The sequence below is a fragment of the Acanthisitta chloris genome, unplaced genomic scaffold (genome assembly GCF_000695815.1).
Source record: "Acanthisitta chloris isolate BGI_N310 unplaced genomic scaffold, ASM69581v1 scaffold2866, whole genome shotgun sequence".
Lineage (NCBI taxonomy): Eukaryota > Metazoa > Chordata > Aves > Passeriformes > Acanthisittidae > Acanthisitta > Acanthisitta chloris.
Genome location: NW_008678563.1, coordinates 110,919 through 128,657, shown reverse-complemented (window position 1 = coordinate 128,657; position 17,739 = coordinate 110,919). Strand labels below are relative to the sequence as shown.

At 45.4% G+C, this 17,739-nt stretch overlaps 2 protein-coding genes across 2 annotated transcripts in view; both read right to left on the bottom strand.

Annotated features, from left to right (window-relative positions):
• The window catches only part of ATP2C2 (ATPase, Ca++ transporting, type 2C, member 2), a 28,221-nt gene extending 24,360 nt beyond the window's left edge, over window positions 1-3,861 (bottom strand). The window contains exon 1 of the mRNA XM_009076928.1: window positions 3,763-3,861. Within this exon, the coding sequence (XP_009075176.1) occupies window positions 3,763-3,861 (99 nt within the window). The remainder of the gene's footprint in view (window positions 1-3,762) is intronic.
• An 8,538-nt stretch (window positions 3,862-12,399) lies between these two features.
• Window positions 12,400-17,739, bottom strand: part of WFDC1 (WAP four-disulfide core domain 1) — an 11,360-nt gene continuing 6,020 nt past the window's right edge. The window contains exons 2-6 of the mRNA XM_009076927.1: window positions 17,437-17,632; window positions 16,612-16,695; window positions 14,787-14,927; window positions 13,279-13,320; window positions 12,400-12,458 (exon numbers count right to left, since the gene is read on the bottom strand). Of these exons, the coding sequence (XP_009075175.1) occupies window positions 12,400-12,458; window positions 13,279-13,320; window positions 14,787-14,927; window positions 16,612-16,695; window positions 17,437-17,632 (522 nt within the window). The remainder of the gene's footprint in view (window positions 12,459-13,278; window positions 13,321-14,786; window positions 14,928-16,611; window positions 16,696-17,436; window positions 17,633-17,739) is intronic.

The window sequence follows — 17,739 nt, the reverse complement described above, 5'->3', positions numbered from 1 at the left end:
ATTTTCCCCCACCTCTGCCTTTCCTGAGGCTTTGCATATTCTTTTCTCCTGTCTTAGATTACTTTGGAGAAGTTAATGTACCACAATCCTGAGTGGGTTTGATTGTTTAGTCTACAGAAAGTCCTTTAAAACATTAACCTTCATCCTTAAAAAAAAAGGTAATAATTAAATCAAACGATTCCCTCCAAAGACATTTACATTGCTTTTTTAATGGACATGGCAGGCAAAAGATCCATGTTTTGGGGGTGTAGGCAGAATCCAGAATCCAGCCTAGAGCCCTGCCAACCAGAGGTTGTGTCCCTGGGCTTTGCTCCTTGAGCTCCCAGCCCTTTCCCACCCACCACCATGGCTTCAGTTCCTCTCTCAGAGAGTTTTTCACTCCCCTGGCACACATCTATCACAGAATTGCAGCATTTTTTCACATGAAACGAAGCCTCTGGCCTCCCTGCACACAGATACAAGCCTCAAAATAGACTCTTTGAGTGTTCAAAAACAAAAGAGTTTTCCAGAAAATGTGTTTTAAAATTATTCCCTGGATTTTAAGTTGCCCCCAGGGGTACTGTGGGGCTGACTCAGACTGGGTGGGCAGTGCCCAAACCTTGGGCTCACTGCCCCCAGCTGCACATCTCATGCCCCATACCCTCTCTGCTCTTTTGCTTCTGCTCAACCCTGGCTTGGGTTTTTTCCTCTTAATGAAAAATAAATCAAATCTTCCAGCTCCCTTTAATCTAAAGCAAAGTCCCCTGAGTTGAAAGATGCATTTCCATTACTGCAGGTAAACCCAGTCACTACAGCTCCACAGCTAACACTGATCCCAGTTGAGGAACCTCCTCACTCACCCAAACCAGTCCCACCCAGGCCAAAAAAGAAAACCTAAACCCAGGAGGTTCAGGCAACTTCCCTGATAAGGTCTCTTGGGAGGGAGGGAGGTGCTGCAGCCTTCAGCCCAAACAGCTGTGGGAGCTGGAGGGATGGAGTTAACTCCTTGCCTGCTGGAAGATTTTCAGGTGTGAGGAATTGGGTTTGACACCTCTAAGAGGCTGAAAACACGTGTGTGTGTAAGGGAAGGCTGTGCCACTGCTGTGCAGAGGCAATCCCTTGGTCTTCCTTTCCTCACCTGGAAGCAAAGCTGCACTATTCAGCTTAATTTAGGGCATATGGAAAAACCAGGCACCTGCATGATAATAAAACTATTCTGATAAGGATGCTCTGCATATCCAGGAGAATACAGAGCCTGTGAAATTCTCCAAGAGATAAATGTTCACTGGTGTGAAACCTGGAATGAAAAAATACCTCAGCACAAACTGAGATAGTTTAGCCCTGGCTGTAGAACAGGGCTGGGAAATACCTCTATCTCATGGCTACTGGATCTTGAATGGATCAGGTGTGATGGGTGAAAGGCTCAAAAGGGATTTTGATGAGGAAAAATGGAACAATTGCAAAGGGAAAGTCCTAGCACAACCAAACAAACTATGAAGAAATCTTACTGCACTAAAATCTACTGCCCAGATGTACCTGGGGTAGGAGTCAGCTCCTTCTCAAACTAGCAAGAGAAAAACCTGTAATCATAGCAGGTCCATGGTGGGGTGGCAATAGATCCCCATGATGAACTATTTTCCTAGTGGCACCACATGTGGAAATGGAGGTCACCCACAGTGGAAGGACAGACAGACTGTCCGGGAATGAATTACAAAACCCACCCACCTCAGCACATATCTGCAGTCCCCCAGGAAACCTGCCCTGAACTGTAGCCCCTGGGTTCAGAGTGCTATGGGAGTGACCCTGGTACATGGTCAGAGAGAAAAGGTGATGTGGTGTGACCCCTGCAGTGCACAGGCTTTTCTCATACTTTCACACACACACATACACACACACACAGATAGACAGACAGATACTTGGATGCTCAGAAGAAAAATCTTCGGCTGTTCTTCAGATCTCTGCAGAAAACACATAGTTCTTGTAAACTGTAAATCCTCTCCACAAAAATTCTCTGTGATTCTGAGTGGGGAACTGCAGAGGAGATGAAACCACACACAGCAGAGTCTAGAGGCTGTGTGTGCTTTGTTGTGGAAGGTAAGTGTCCTGCCACCCTCAGGTAACACCATGGCCAGAGCCCATGAACTGGTCATCACCTTGCATTGATCTGTGCTGGACCATTTCCTTCACAACCCACAGTTTCTTCATTTGTCCTTGCTGAAATCCCACCAGATCACCTGCACTCATATCTTTAAGGCCCAGCACAACCCTTTGACCAAAACACTTAAGATCTATAAGGTTGAAAGTGCTCTGCAATTAATTTCAAATAAAGAAGCAAAATACTATCAAGTAGGGGAAATGTGAGTCCTTTACCAGTCTAAATCACAACCTGAGAATAAGTTCTTGATTTATCAAGAGTCTATTTTCATTTCACACTTCCTACCCTGCACCAGAACACCAATCATCTCCCTGTCCTGTTATACATGTGTCACTCTGCATGGACCAGAGCTAAAATTCAAAGGGCGTTTAGATTAGGAAGTAAATTCATGTCATTGTTTACTTTGGCACAGCATAAATGGTGCAACCAACGAACAAGCCAGACTAATTGCCAGTGGCCTCCTGCCTACATATGATCAGTAATCCCAGCTTCCCATCAAGCCAAGGCTACAGATACCTTCTGTACCCCATCAGGATCTTCTTTTCCTGGGATTTTGAGCTCTACATGAACAGTGTGGAGTAGCATCCCTCAATACACTGTGTGGTGCATAGGATAAGAATTCAATGTCTTTTTTTCTTCTCCCTGCGATATTGACCAACCCCCACACTGGACAGACAAGACTCAGAAGAAAGCAGAGGATTAGCTGAAACAGCATTTGAGAAAAGGCCTCAGTCAGACTGTCAGAAAAAGCACATGAATATCTCCAAGGACATGGTTGGTGCTCATTCAGATGGGAGTAAGGGCTAACCCCATGTGCTGATGGAAATAGACAAATGGGGTTCACATGGGAGAGCATCCAACCAATCTGTCATGTGGGAGAAAAAAATGGCATTTGAGCCATGGAAAACCTTGTGCTGAGCAAATAATCAGACAATCCCAGACCTGAAGGTTTTGTAGCAAAGAAGAACAGCAAATGTGTCACCTAAACTTCTACTGGCCACTCTTTGATCCTTCTGCACCAAGCAGAGGTGGTGAGAGCAGGGAAGGGACATCAGTGCTCATACACCAGCACTGCTCAGGGAAATAAAGCATTATTTCCAAGTGGACTCCACAGGTCTGAACCAAAGGTCTTCTTGGTCACTCATTACCATCACTGCAGCAAGAGCACAGAGAACAGTCTGAGGGGTCATAGCCCCTCCAACAGTGGCCAGCACTGGTGGCAGGGGGTACCCCTAGACTCAGGGTTAGCCTTGCTCTTCATTCCCCTCTGAGGCAGTGCTGGTATGTGCCAGCACTCCAGAGAGCTCACACGGCACCCACGGCCAGGTGGCAGGTGCTCTCCCACACGTTTCCTTAGTTTTGATCCTCCTCAGTGCAAACAACAATGTTCCTGGGCAGGACCTGGACCTGAGCTCTGTGTCCTGGGAGTATTACATAGAAACAAGTCTCCCCATGGCTCCTGGTAAACAACATTAATCTCATCCCTACTTGTACAGGGCGCAGCTCACGCAGAGAGAGGCGAGCGCAGCAGAGATATCACGTTACCGGTGGGACAAAGCAGACAAAATTAACCCCAATTACACAAACTATTTCAACAGGCCCAGGCAAGAGGCATAGGCAATCCTCACCTCCTCCTCTGGCTCGCTGCTTCCAAGGGGCTGATATTGCTTCACTAAGCGAAGAAACGACCTTTTCTGGAAGAGTTTGGCGAAACTTCCTTCTCCCATCTTCGCTGTACCGTGGTGGGAAACACCCCGGGGGCCACCGGGATGGGGCCACCAGCTGCTGGCAGAGCTGGCTCCAATTCCCCTGTGAGCAGGGGGCTGGGGTTACTGGCAGGGAGAGGCACCTTCACCTGCCGCCCAGTCACACCTGCGGGTGCCGGTGGTGGAGGGAGGCTGAGTGCCCTCCGAGCCGGGTGCTGTGCCCATACAACCCTGCTGGGCAAGCCTGGCTGTGGCTCACAGCGTGGCTGGTACAGGAGTGAGGTGGCCTGAGGTGTGTGCATGGCCAGCAGCTGAAGAGCAGGTTGAGGTTTTCCCCCGCCCTCTGAAGGATTGCTGCGGGAGGAGCGTGGGTGAGTGCCACATCTCGGGCAGGCAGATAGGGAAGGTGTTTCGCCAAGGCTGTGGCGTGCAGAGGCAGGACAGGTTACACACACTGCTGAGCCTGTTTGTAAACTTCCAGGCTGGGGTAATCCTCCTTAGCAAATGCTCCAGTCAGCAGAATGCTGGTATTTATAAGTATTCGCATCAGGGAGAGGGCATGGATGTGTGATGTGGGAATTTGTGATGATCACTTATAAAACTCATAGTGTTTCATTTGTGCTTTCCTGGTGGATCTCAACATACAGCTAAAGCTGGACTTTGCTGTCAAAGGTTGGACTTCAGTGATCCTTGTGGGTCCCTTCCAACTCAGGATATTCTATGATTGATGAATTTCACCAGTCACATCCTCTCTGAAGATTTATAGCTGCTTGTCAGGGCACACCATGCTCTGGTTTGCACCACGAGACCTACATCCTCCCCCAGGCATCATGACTGCAGGATTCACTTACACTTAAATTGTCCCTAAGGCATAAACTGTGAGATTAAGATCCTCCTTTGACAGTAAAAACTGCATCGAGGGAATAAATGTCATTCCCAGCCAGAGAGAAATAGATGTGCAGTTTTCTGCAGAACAGCTCTCTCCGAGGACATTCAGGTGACAGCTTCACAGCTCTGGAGCACTGGAGGTGGTGACACTGGATCATGATGAGACCCAGACCCCAAGACTTTCACCTGTGTGACAGTCCCCAGTACCCAAAACCTGGCTGGATTCCACCAAACTGGTGTTTTCCCGTGAAACCTATTTGCATCTCCCAGGTCCCACCAGCTCCAGGAAAAAGCTGATGAGCCCCGTGGGACACTCCAGCTGCAGGATGCACCTGCAGAGAGCACCCGGTGGAGGGAGGGGCTTCTTCCCAGACCGAGGAGAAAACAAAGGGATTGGGAAACACCCTGCAAAGAGCCAGATTCTCGTAAAACAGCTGGAGCTTCCCCACTCCCTCAGCTCCCGATTGAGCAATGCTTTCGTAAGGACCCGAGCTGGATGCGTCAGGCAGCTGAAGGAAGTTCCTGTATCGCTCTCCTTCCCATGGGAAAGCATCCAGGGATAATGCTGGGCTCTGATTTTTGGGAATCTCACATCCAGGCCCTGCCCAGTGTTTAAGTAAGGTGCTTAGCCAAGGCTCGGAGCAGCCCAGAGGTACACAGGGATTTGGACCTTATCGAATGTATGGGAACTAGGAGGTGAAACCTCTCTGAGCTTACAAGTGTTTTTGAACTGGTCCCCTCCTGTAGCTGCTGTAAGGATCTGGAGCACAGCCAGCTGGCTCTGCTGTCCTCCTGACAAGGTACAGCAGCACTGCCTGGCAGGGAATACCTTCTCCTGCTCATCCAAGTGTCCTCATAGTCGCTGTAGCCTTGGGATCACATTGAATCCTTGTGTCTCTGATTGAAAAGTGGTGAAAAATAACTTCCCTCTCTCTAGGCAGGTAGGAAAAAAACTTCTCTTTGGTTTTGTTCATGCTTTTCTCATCCTAAATCCTCACCCATCATCCATGAAGGTCCTGCCCACTAGGAGCCTGAGTGTCCTGGGGCTCTTCTGCTCATGGTGTGTCCATGGCCTGGGCAGTCCCTGCATGGCTTGTTAGCCCAGTGCTGATGACAATGTGGCTGATTGAGCAACAGGCTGATGCTTTCTTTGTATATTTAACTTCATCCCTTGCCAAAAACCTGCTGTTTGTGGAGACACTTGTAGATCTAAGGATATAATCCAGAATCCATGAGATGTGGACACAGATGAGATGCCACATCCCAGGTTAGGGTGGGGGAACAGTGCAGTGAAGGGTATGACAAAAATACCAAGACAAACAGAACACAGAAAAGGAAAAAAAATGAGTTGATGAGCATAATAATACACCATAATAATCAGTGGATGGTGATTTATTATCCAGCAGACTGGCAGCTTGAGAGGAACAGTGAGGTTTAGACTCAGGACTGTGGCCTTCTCTGTCATCTTCGTGTTCCTTCAGTTCTGTAATATGAAATTACATTTTAGCACCAATGAAATGGAATAAGTGCAAAACCAAAATGTAGCTGTTGTTGTTTGCCACTCACTCTGTGAAACTACTGAATGGATTCAAGTTTCATTTTCCTGCTGCTTTAGATTTCTGCCTGTTAGGAAATCTAATGAAAAATTCATGTATTTTAGTATCTCATGGCTCAGAAAATGCTGGGAGTGAACTGAATCAAGACAATAATGTAAAGAAAACAACACTAATACGAGTTGTATTTCTTCACTGTGTTATACGACATCACTCTCACACTATAAAATCATAACACACAGCCCAATTACAGTGCCCTTATAGTATTTCCTATGTAATTGGATAATAAAGATCCAGTTCTAAGTAGGTTATTTGGGAAACCTTTTTTCCCCCTTTTAAATAGAAAATATCTATTATGAAGACAAACAGAAAAGTAACTGTACTCTGAGAGTCCCTGAGCTCCAAAGGATGCTGCTGTGAGGGCAGAGTGTTGCTTTCAGTTCAGAACTCGCAGTTCCTTCACCTGCTTCCCTGCCAGAGCCAGGGCTTGTCACACTCGTTCCTCTTGTGCCACCTTGAGGGAACAAAACTCTGCTGCATGGGTAGAAACAAGTTTGCTGCTACCCAAAAATCCAAACACTTTGCTTTCAGGTGGGGTTTTTCCAGCCCCCTGGGCAGAACATTTGCTGCTCCTGGTTACAAAAGCAAAGAACAGAGTTTTGAGCCGTGGTTCCTTTCCATCTTGTTAGTGCTACTGATAAAAGCTGAGTAAAATCCTTAGATGTGTCCCTGGGCATGTAACAGGGAAGGAAGAAGGAATTTAATTAAAGCTCTTGGTTTCTTTTTGCACAGTCTCCACTGCTTAAATTGGGAGACTCACCAGGTAAGTGGCTCAGGCTGGGTGAAACAAGTCCCACCATCCATGTATGTATCTGGGAACCATCAAAAAGTCTTTTATGTTTTGCACAGCTTCTCTCCTGGTTCTTGCTATTTTGTCTGCATAGAGAGGTAACGAGAATATGTTCTTTTTTCTCCCAGGAGAAAATAATGGGAAGAAAGAGGACTTACCTCTGCAGACTTACCAGCAAAAGGTGTTTTTATAATCTGTCTTTGAAGGATGCTAAATGATGCCATAAATCCTTTTGCCAGAGACAATTGATGCTCACCTGACCACACCTCCAGAGAGAAATCCACCCTGCATAGACAGTGTGAGGTGGAAGGAGAAAGCAACCTCCTCTATGAGCAAATCCCTGCTATGTCCTAGGCAAAGAGAAACCTTCAGTCTCCAAAGACTCTTCTGTGGGTTTTCTCAACCTTATAGCCTTCTTCACTGCCCATAGAACTATGGAACAGCTTCCTGAAGGTAACCAAAACACTCCTGCACCAAAGAGCTTCATGGAGCTCCAAACAGGCAGTAAGAAATAATAGCAATTGGTTTTTGCTGTTCTCATATTTCCAACTTCTGCAGCTTCCTGACCCAGAGATGCAGACTGTGGTTTCAGTGCAGACCCCTGACTTCTCGAAGATCTGTTATGATATGATTCTGTTGATTCCAGTGTTGGTTTCTTGGCTGCACCAACAGCACTTCAGTGTCAGCTGCAGATGTTGCCTTAGGTCACACTATATTCCACAAGGACCATTACCCAGCTACAACAGCAGAAACTATATTTGCTTGCATTGACATGGAGACAAGTTGAAATGAAAACATCATTTTGTGGTCTTTCTCTTGAAAGCCAAAGTACTTGGTCCACCTCCCAGGAGGAGACAGGAGTTATGCACACAGCCCCTGTAATCTCCCCATTCAAAGATGCTCTGTGACCATTGCCATGAGAATCAAAACTTCACTGCCAGAGTGAAGAGGTGCCTTGACACCTAGTGCTGGCTGACATCTCAAAGCCCACAGAAAACCTTTCCAAGGTGATGAGAACCACTGCTATCCTCTCCATGGCTAAATTACAGGCAGTTTCTCTCCCTCGTATGGTTTCAGGGCAGAAGGGAAGAAATGCAGAAGGACTCCTGACAAGCAGGTAGAGCGAGACCAATGTGGGTGGAGCAGGTGGGATGATGGAATCTTGTCTGCTCCTGGAAATGTAGTCCAGGAGCCCAACCTCCCTCCTCTGTCAGCTCTGTGTCCTGCAGTGGGCACAGCCCAGTGCTGGCCTTTGGCTCGTTTCGCTTTTCCACCCTTGAAGCAAGCCTTGACCTCCTGCAAAGCTGCCTGAGCAGCTGCTTGTGTAGCCCAAACCACCTGAGCTGGCAGCTGAAACCCATCCAGCAGTGAGCAACAAGGCTGAATCAGCACAGATATGCCTGCTCAAACAAAAGGGTCACCTTCTCCTTGGGGCACCATCTCCAGCCTCTTTACAGTGCTGCACATCAGCTCCTCTTTGGGCAATAGAAATGCAGGTGCCAAGAACTGAGACAGTATCTGACCCACAGAGGTGATCTCTCTGAAAGGGAACAGAGGTGGGAGATGCAGTTTGGGCATTTGTCACCTTCCTTCCAGTGGACAATATGACTTTTGTCTCTCTGTACTTGTATTATCAGAGCTCTCCCAACAACTTAAAAGATTTGTCCTTTCTTTTCATAATCCAAACCCAAGAGTCTATAAGAACACACAAGTGAAACTAGGCATGGTTGAAAAATAGACAGATCACATTTTATTGAGCACCAAAGCAGCAGAACCTGGACACAACTGAGCACCAGGGGCACACCCCAGGGAGGGTCTGCCTGGGTCTGCAGCAGATCCTCAAGGATCTGGAAGGCCATGAGCATGGCTAGCACACAGTGACACGTGAAGTTTATTATAGCACCAAACATGCTGTAAAGTGAACATGGAAACAGTAAAACCAGCCTGCACCAGTGATTTCCTACTGTGCTGCACAAGACTGCTCTCAAAACATTTGTCTTTGGAGAGAAAGCAAAAAAGACAACTCACTTGGTCTGTGTTTCATTTCAACGTGTGATGAATGTCAGTGTTAAAAACACAGCACTTAGACAAGTCTCTTCTGTGGCTTTTGTTTCTGAGTTTGACAATAACTTGAATTAACTTGAAAAAGTTATAAGCATTAAGTTCAAGCATTATAGCACCATGAGGAAGGGTGATGGCTTTGCTAACACCCACCCAGTAAACAGAAATTCATCAACAAATGATCAATTTGTCAATTCTGTTTTTCAAAAATTCCTTTTGCAAGTAGAAAATACCTGTATGATCCCACCCAGGTGGTCAGGGATGTGCTTCTGCAGCTGCTAAATACCAGACACCAAAGCCAATGTGTCCACTTGAAGCATATTTTTCACTGCTTTGAAAGATTAGGCTGAGATTTGAGGTTTTATTCTTTCAAATTTGTTAATATTCAACACAGGTTTTTCAACTAGATCCTTACAAGGTTTTAGGCACTGAATTTTTTAGTTTAAAACAGAACAATTTGGCAATTACTCTTTGGGGCTTAACAGTGATCACCAAAGGGCTTTGCTTTTTTAAACAGAATTTGATTTCTTTTGCAAGAAGTAATGCTGGACAACATCAATGCATTTCACTGAGCAGCATGAGGAGCAAGGCTGCAGTAAGATAAGCAGCAAGTTTCTGGCCTAAACTGAGTTTGGAACTATAGAATATGGATAGGGCCCTGAGAAACCTGATCTAGGGGGTGACATCCCTGCCCATGGCAGGGGGGATGGAACTAGATGAGCTTTAAGCTCCTTCTCAACCCAAACCATTCCATGATTCTATGGTTCTATGACTCCTATCTGAGCAGAATTTAACATATCATTGCAGGGAGTTTTATATGATAACATTCTAGCAATAGCTCTGTCCTAATATGATGCTGAACTTAATATCTAGAACTTGGAACAAAGGCACAAAGAAGTGAATAGACTGCAACAAATGAAGGTATTTAGGAAAATGTGGAGCCCTTCTGCTGTTCCTTTGCTCTGTCAAGCACTGAGGGCTGTGCCTGTTTATGATAGGAAACAGAAGAGCAGTTTGGCATCTTCCATCTCTCCAGATGCAAATGTCATGTGCAAAGTATCAAGTGTTTTATAGGCATCTTGGCTTTGACTTAAACTGTTTGGTGAGTGGAAAAAAACCTCCTATATTTTGTGAGAGCAGGCACTTGCTTTTGTGAATTGGGTATTTATGTACACCACTACTACTCTGCAAATTAAAAAGTTAATTTAATGCATGCAGATGGAGACTTGTACTAAACCAGGGAGCAAATGTGGCTGCTTCTGCCTAGCAATCCTGGCTGATTTGTCACAATAAATGCAGCTGTCCTTTCAGGACTGCAGCAGAAAAGGAAAATGTTAATAGAGAATGTGGTGTCCATGTTATAATGAAACAGTTAAATGAAGTATTAAGGCCCAAATACAAATAATTTGACCTTAAGGATTTATGGAAGTCAACATAAAGGTACAGGACTTGCGAAGTGCAGTGGCCCATCTGCCAGACAATCCTTTGCATCACACAAATTTATCCTGAACTTGCTTTTCTAATACATACAACAATTAATCCAGACCTCAGCCCTCTTTGCTAAGGTTTTGCAGGTACAAAACCAGAGATTTTGTGAGTATTAACTGTGCTGGCTAAAACCAGCAACTTACAAAGCCTGACATGCATCTGTGTCTGCTTAGATACTGTAGAAAGAAATGTGTTCCATTATTAGCTCACCATCTGCAGCTCACCAGACTGAGAAGCTAAAGGAAAGTAACTTAAAAACTTCATCAAACTGGTTTTGCTCCTAGCTCAGACTTCCTCAAACTCTTAAGGCTTCAGATTTAGGCTTGTAGAGTGGGTGTCAGACCTGGGGAACCTTAGATATAAATAGGAAAAGAAGAAAATTGAAGGTCTCTTTGAATTTTAAGCTTATGAAAAGGCTTATTTAAAGTGGTTGTTCAAGATAGGCAGGCACTGGATTTGGTCTAGAGAGCCTCTTTAGTCTTAGCTAATGTAATGCAATCTGGATATGACATTTAGGTAAAAATTTGATGTTGCTTCATTCTTGAGCTGTGTTCAGGGTCATTCTTGAGCTGTGTTCAGGGTCATGAAATCTGAACTGGTCACATAACAAGCACATAAAGGGCAGACTGTGTCAGCAGCCTGATCATGGCACTGTGGCTTACAGGGATCCCTTGGAGGTATTTGCATTCCATTTGTAGAGGGGCAGCTGATGAACAGTGTGGTTTCCTTCAGGGGATCACATCTCCCCCTCCTGACAGGGTTAAAATCTAGACTCATCCTGTTCCCTGAACAGTGAATTTTTCTCAGTGATGGGCAGGAATCAGGGGGAAGCTGGAGATGTGCATGTCGAGATTTGGGACCAGAGTTCTTCCAAGATAGAAAACTGTTGGATAAAGCATTCCTTGACAGAGTGTTTCAGCTGGATGGAAATAAAACAAAAAAGAGGAATTAAAATATTTATCCTCCCTGGGATGTTTGCACAGAACTTGTCCTTAAGTAGCTGAGTAACCTTAACAATCAGCCTGACGTAGGTACAGACAGGAACACTGAACTGCTTTGTTTCCACAACTGCCAGTTGAGCTCAAGTTAGTTTTAAAGTGCTGAGAAAACTATCTTGGAACAGAACCTTTGGTATAATAAGTATTTTCATTCTTGCCTAATTCAAAGCCTGATAAGATGATTGGAGCTTTTGCCATTGGCTCTGGCCAGACACACAGACCTTAACTCAGAGGAGAGGGTCACACTACTCAACACAACTGTTCACACACATAACATTATCCCACAAAATCACCCATGTGCCTAAATATTTGCAAGACTGACTCTATTGCAATCAGTCCAGGATAAACACCTCTGCAGGAACAGTTACACCTATATTAGAAGAAACCCTTAAACAGGAAGTTTAAAGTCTAAAGGCACACAAAGTTTTGCAGCATTTATTTTTCATCTTGAAAATCCCTCCATCCTCTAAAGAGCCACAAGGCAAAGTTCTTCAGAGAAATACAGGTGCACCTTGTGAAATGTGAATGTTTCATGCAGCCTGAGGTAGCTGCCTATAGGTGGCTTTAAGGTGCTGTCCTTACACCAGCATTTTGGTGAGAGGTAATTTCACCCTCAAACAACCATTTCTTTCAATAATTGTAATCTAAGCATGCTAAGCACCAACTATTTCCACCCAGCTTTCCTTTTATTCACAGGACACTTACCCAGGCACACCTGTGATTAGCCTAAATGCTTCTGCTGGTTTTTCACATAGCCAACCACATTGTTGGAGTTGCTCCCTGTAAAACAAATAGCAACAAAGTTCCACTTTATGTTAGGCTGTGGCAAATGTTTTCTCAAGATTCTCTCAGCAATACAGTTTCACTGCTCTCATTATTTAGCAGTTCTCTGGGATGGCTGTGATAGCTCACACTGGAACAGAGGAAAGGAAATCCTTTCCTAGTTTTATCAGCCCAACTGGCCAAATTTGGCTGTTTGTATAGTATAGCAAAGATTCAGTTATATCTGAATGTCACTTCCAATCTGATCTGACTGTCCCTCTCCAAGAGTTAGCAGAAACCAGGAGCTTTGAAGCCATGAGGAAAGAGATCTTTTGGTTCTTTGAGACACATACCTACCCATTGGTAAAAGGCACCTGATACCCCTTGTGGCTGCAGGTAACCCCAAAGGACTTATTCATTGGGTTCCAGTCATCTCCTGGAAATGAGGTGACATACCACAATGAAACCTCTTGGCTAAAGACTGCCTTTGCCAGAGCTCTATGTTCAGCTGCAAGGAGTCCTGGGCCATGAGCAAAGCTCCAAAAATAAACTTTAAAATAACAAAAGGTTATTGGATTGAATGTTTCCCACTCCTTGGGTGGAAACCCTTGGCAGAAAACTGTAACTTTAAACACATTCTGTCACAGCTGGAGATTCTCTCAACAGTCTGCAGTCAAGTCATTGCAGATCTTAAAATAAGATCTTCCAAAGACATAGAGAGTTGAGGCTAAAGAATCTCTTTTTGCTATGTACAGACCTTCATTCCATAAGCAGCAAATTCCTTGTGAGCATTGCAAGAACTATAAATAACAGCAAACACTTCACACCAGCAGCTTACCAAAATATTCCTTGTAATACTTATGCCTCAGGTTTTGTCCATCTGAAAGAGAAGGTAGCGAGAACATACCCAGTCAGCCTTTATTCTGTGTCTTAAAATCTGTGTACAGCACAGGGACATTATAGATATGGAAATAATAACCTCACAATCAAGGAAAATAAAAGCTCTCTGCAGCTGAAGTAGTGTCGATGTTATAAACCTCTTATAAAGCTGTTTAGATTATTGAGCTATGTGAACAAACTTACTTGCCCTAAGAGTGGGAATTGCTAGCATTAGCATGTTATCATCTTTTCAGAAGCTACAAGTCAAGGAGCCACAGACTATCCCAAATGAAATATAATCTGGGTAGCATTTCAGACCATGTGTTAGCATTTTACATCATCCAAGTTCCAGCAAGGTTGTTCTGTTTACCATTTATATAATTACTTAAGCTCTTAGAAATATCTCATGTCTAAGGCATTACATTGGTTACTATGGAGGTTATGAAAGAAAAAGTTATAAAAGAGTTGATCAAAAAACACTGAAAAAACCCAGTCTGTTACAGAAGCAGCTCAGAATTCTGGTTTGATGCTTCCTCTGCTTTTTTACAGTGACCAAATGGCAGAACTGATGTCTCAGGTCTCTACACTGAGATGTTTTGTAGCCCAATGCAGACATACATATCCTACTATTGAATGAAGTTGCACATACCCAGACATGTTATGAGCTTTCCTAGAAAATAGCTTGGCCTCTATAAGTTCATTTATTGGGAAAATGTGTCAGCAGAATAAAAGCAACAATAGAATATTGAGGTGCTGGAGCAGGTCCAGAGAAGAGCAACAAGGCTGGTGAAGGAACTCGAGCACAAGTGCCATGAGGAGAGGCTGAGGGAGCTGGGGGTGTTTAGCCTGGAGAAGAGGAGGCTCAGGGGAGACCTTAGCACCCTCTACAACTACCTGAAAGAAGGTTGGAGTCAGGTGGGGGTTGGTCTCTTCTCCCAGGCAACCAGGGCAAGAGGGCACAGGCTCAAGGTCTGCCAGGGGAGGTTTAGGTTGGATGTTAGGAAGAGTTTTTTTACAGAGAGAGTGATCAGGCATTGGAATGGGCTGCCTGGGGAGGTGATGGATTCACCATCCCTGGAGGTTTTCAAGATGAGACTGGATGTGGCACTTAGTGCCATGGTCTAGTAACCATGGTAGGGTTGGACTCGCTGATCTTTGAGGTCTCTTCCAACCCAGTGGATTCTACGGTTCTATAATTCTATGAATATTTTGGATGCAGAAAGCAAAGTCAGAAGTCAAAACTGACATTTGAAACTCACATTTCATAGCTAATGGTGTAGTAATGGATAATATTTCTATCTATTGTGCTGTGTGGTAATGGCACATGCAGGTCACTCCCTGCTCAGCTCACACAGTCCCAGAGGACACTGGCATAGTGTCCTGATGTCCTGGTCCCTTCCTTTCTTGTTCTGCCATGCAAACATCAGTATGAAGAAACAGAAGGAGGAAGATTTCCAGCCCACTGACCTGGATTTCCACGGAGCTTGATGCACTGGCCCCTGTTGGGGATTCCCTCAGCTGTGTTGCCTGGGTTGATGATGTGGCATTCATAGCCCGTGGGGCAGTGCAGAGGCTCATCTCCATCCTCAGTGGTACTGCAGGCCTCAGCTGCAAGAGAAGCCTGCAGGTCATAAACCATGGCTTCAACACCCACAGGGAACCAAAACAGGACAACATGAGCACCACCTTCTGCACCTCCTCCTAGGCAGGATCTCAGACTCCTTCCCATTCAAGGGACCACGGGGCTGACACCTCCAAAGAATCCTGTTAGAGCAGGTGATCCAGTTCACACCTTACGCATAAGCTGATGTGTAGCCTGATACAGGGAGTGCAGGTCAGCCTGATTACCTGCAACAACACCCTCCCCCAGCCTGTTGTGCAGGGTCTGTGTGAGACTGGAGGGTGGTGGGGACATCCCACCACTGCCCACCAGGCTCACCCTGATGGGTGATCCCTCCACACAACTATTCCCTCAAGCAGGGATAAGTCTGTTCCAGCCAGGGCTTTGGGTTGGGTGAGGAATTGGGAACATGAGCAGGAACTGGCAGGGTGCCGCTCTGTTCTTTGCTCCACACCCATTAACCTACCAGGGAATCTAAATCTCAGGTGTGACTCACAGCAGGGTAAGGCAGTGCCAACCCCCATCCCAAACAGAGGCTTTAATCACCTTGCCCCTGAGTACCCAGCAAATGCAGAGCAGAATGAGAAAGTAAAGCAAGGCTCAGGCAGTGTTTGTGGCCATGAAATGTATAGACTGTGCAGGGACTCTCCACCCTTTCATTTGCAGCATTCTAATTTCAAGGACCTCTGCTGTAATTCTCAAGCCATGACTGATGGTTCTTATTTCCCTAATTACTCCCTCAACCTGAGATGAAGGTGTTAAGATAAGAATAAATAATATAAGCATGACAAGGATGGATGAGGAGGAACCTATTTTATCTTATTTCTAGCAGTGCAGCTCCAATGAGCTGGAGGCAGATTTTTCTCTTCAAGAACTTGGAGTTTCCATAATAGATGAGAGTTGAGGCTTGGTGAGTCTGATACCATCTGTGTAAGACCAAAGAGGGTAATTTATCAGCACTACCTGTGTCTGGCTAAAGCTGATCAAAAGCTGGAATAGCCTTTCCATGAAAAAAAATCAAGAATTTCAGGTATACATACACCTGGGAATGTCTCAGACAAGAAAACTTCCCACTTCCCCCACTCTCCTTCTTTTGAGGTATTGGAAAAAGTTTATTAAAAAAACCTTTCCCTATGGAATGAACCTGAGAATCGCAATCTCATTAGCAGCCCCCAAGCTTAGATGCTCCAGCTCCATGTCAGACTGACACAACTCTGCAGCAGTTTGCCTGGGCTCCTATCCAAAGCAGCCTTCAGATCTTAGAGCCCCAGCCCCAGCCCAAGGCATCTGTGTGGTGAGGACACTCTGGATTAAAAGATCTCCTAATCCAAGTCCACCCACAGTCTATCAGGAAGCTGGCAGAAAATATGTGTATGATGACAAAGTCTTTTTCTAAAAGAAAGAAATATTTCAAATTATTTGAAGAATGGGTACAATTCCAGTACCCTGGAGCATTCCTAGTGCTCTGCTGGATAATCCATATCCATACAAAGTAATTTATTTACTGCACTAGAAACCAGCCCCCAGCACAATTCCTATGGAAACTCCAGACAAACACCAGCAGCCCCAGCAGCCCAAAATCCCTGACAAGCCCTGGGTATGAGGAATATATTATCCAGTGCCTTTGTATAATTACTGGTATCACAGAGAAGACAGTAAAATGTACTGTACCTTGTAAGACTTCCTCTGGGCCATCCAAAAGCCACCCATTTCCCCCCAGCCAACGGGGCTTGGGCTGAACCAACCAGTCTAACACTGTAGAAGACACAAACAAGAAACCATAGAGTCAAGGTGGAGCAGCCACGGGGCACAGAGTTATGGAAAAGTCACACATTTCCTCTAACAGCCTGTGACGAGGCTGCCAGGCCCCTGAAGGATGGATTTGACTTTGACTTATATTCATGCTGTTGTTGTCCCAGAGGCAAGGGAGCCATGGATGTTTTCCAGGGCTACAAGAACCTGGTGTCATAAAGGCCAAAGCAGTTGTTTCCCGTCCTCCATTCCCATGGCTGCCTCACTTCCATGAGCACTAATTCAGATTGGGATTACTTCTTTTCCTGAATATAGAAACATAGAATCATGGAATGGTTTGGGTTGGAAGGGCACCTTAAATATCATCTTGTCCCAACCCCCTGCCATGGCCAGGGACACTTCCCACTAGACCAGGTTGCTCAATGTCCTGTCCAACCTGACTTTGGACACTGCCAGGGTTTGAGCACGGAGTATGTCATACCAAGAAAAGAATTGGCCTTGAGTGACTTCTTCAATTTATGCTGGTGGAAATTTCACCACACCAGTTGACCTTAGATAATTTTTTGATTCACCCCAGAAATCAGAACTGTGGAACCGACGCTTCATCCTCAACTCAAACTCAACCCAGACCTCCCACCCGAGACCCAACACACTTGGCGATGAACAACCACCACTTCTGCTTGCTTCTCCCTCCCAGTTTGATCACAGGGAAATAGTGATCAAACTGGGATCAGACCACTCTACCTGGTGGTGGCTGCACAGACTCCAGGCAGGCGTAGATGCAGCCGTTGTAGCAGCAGCGTTTGTGCCTCTCGCACTCGGAGTCGGAGCGGCAGCTTGGCACCTCGCAGGCATGGTCAGGCAGGGTCTGGGGCGGGGGGGGACAGCGGTCGTTCTTCTGGTAGTGGGAACTGTGAGAATGAAGAGGGTACTCATAATCCTTGCAAAGAAAAGAAAAGGAAATAAGGCTTGGCGTAAGGTGAATATAGCAAACATCCCATCAGTTGCAGCAGTAGAAGGTTTTAAAGTGGTTTTCAAGTATTCATT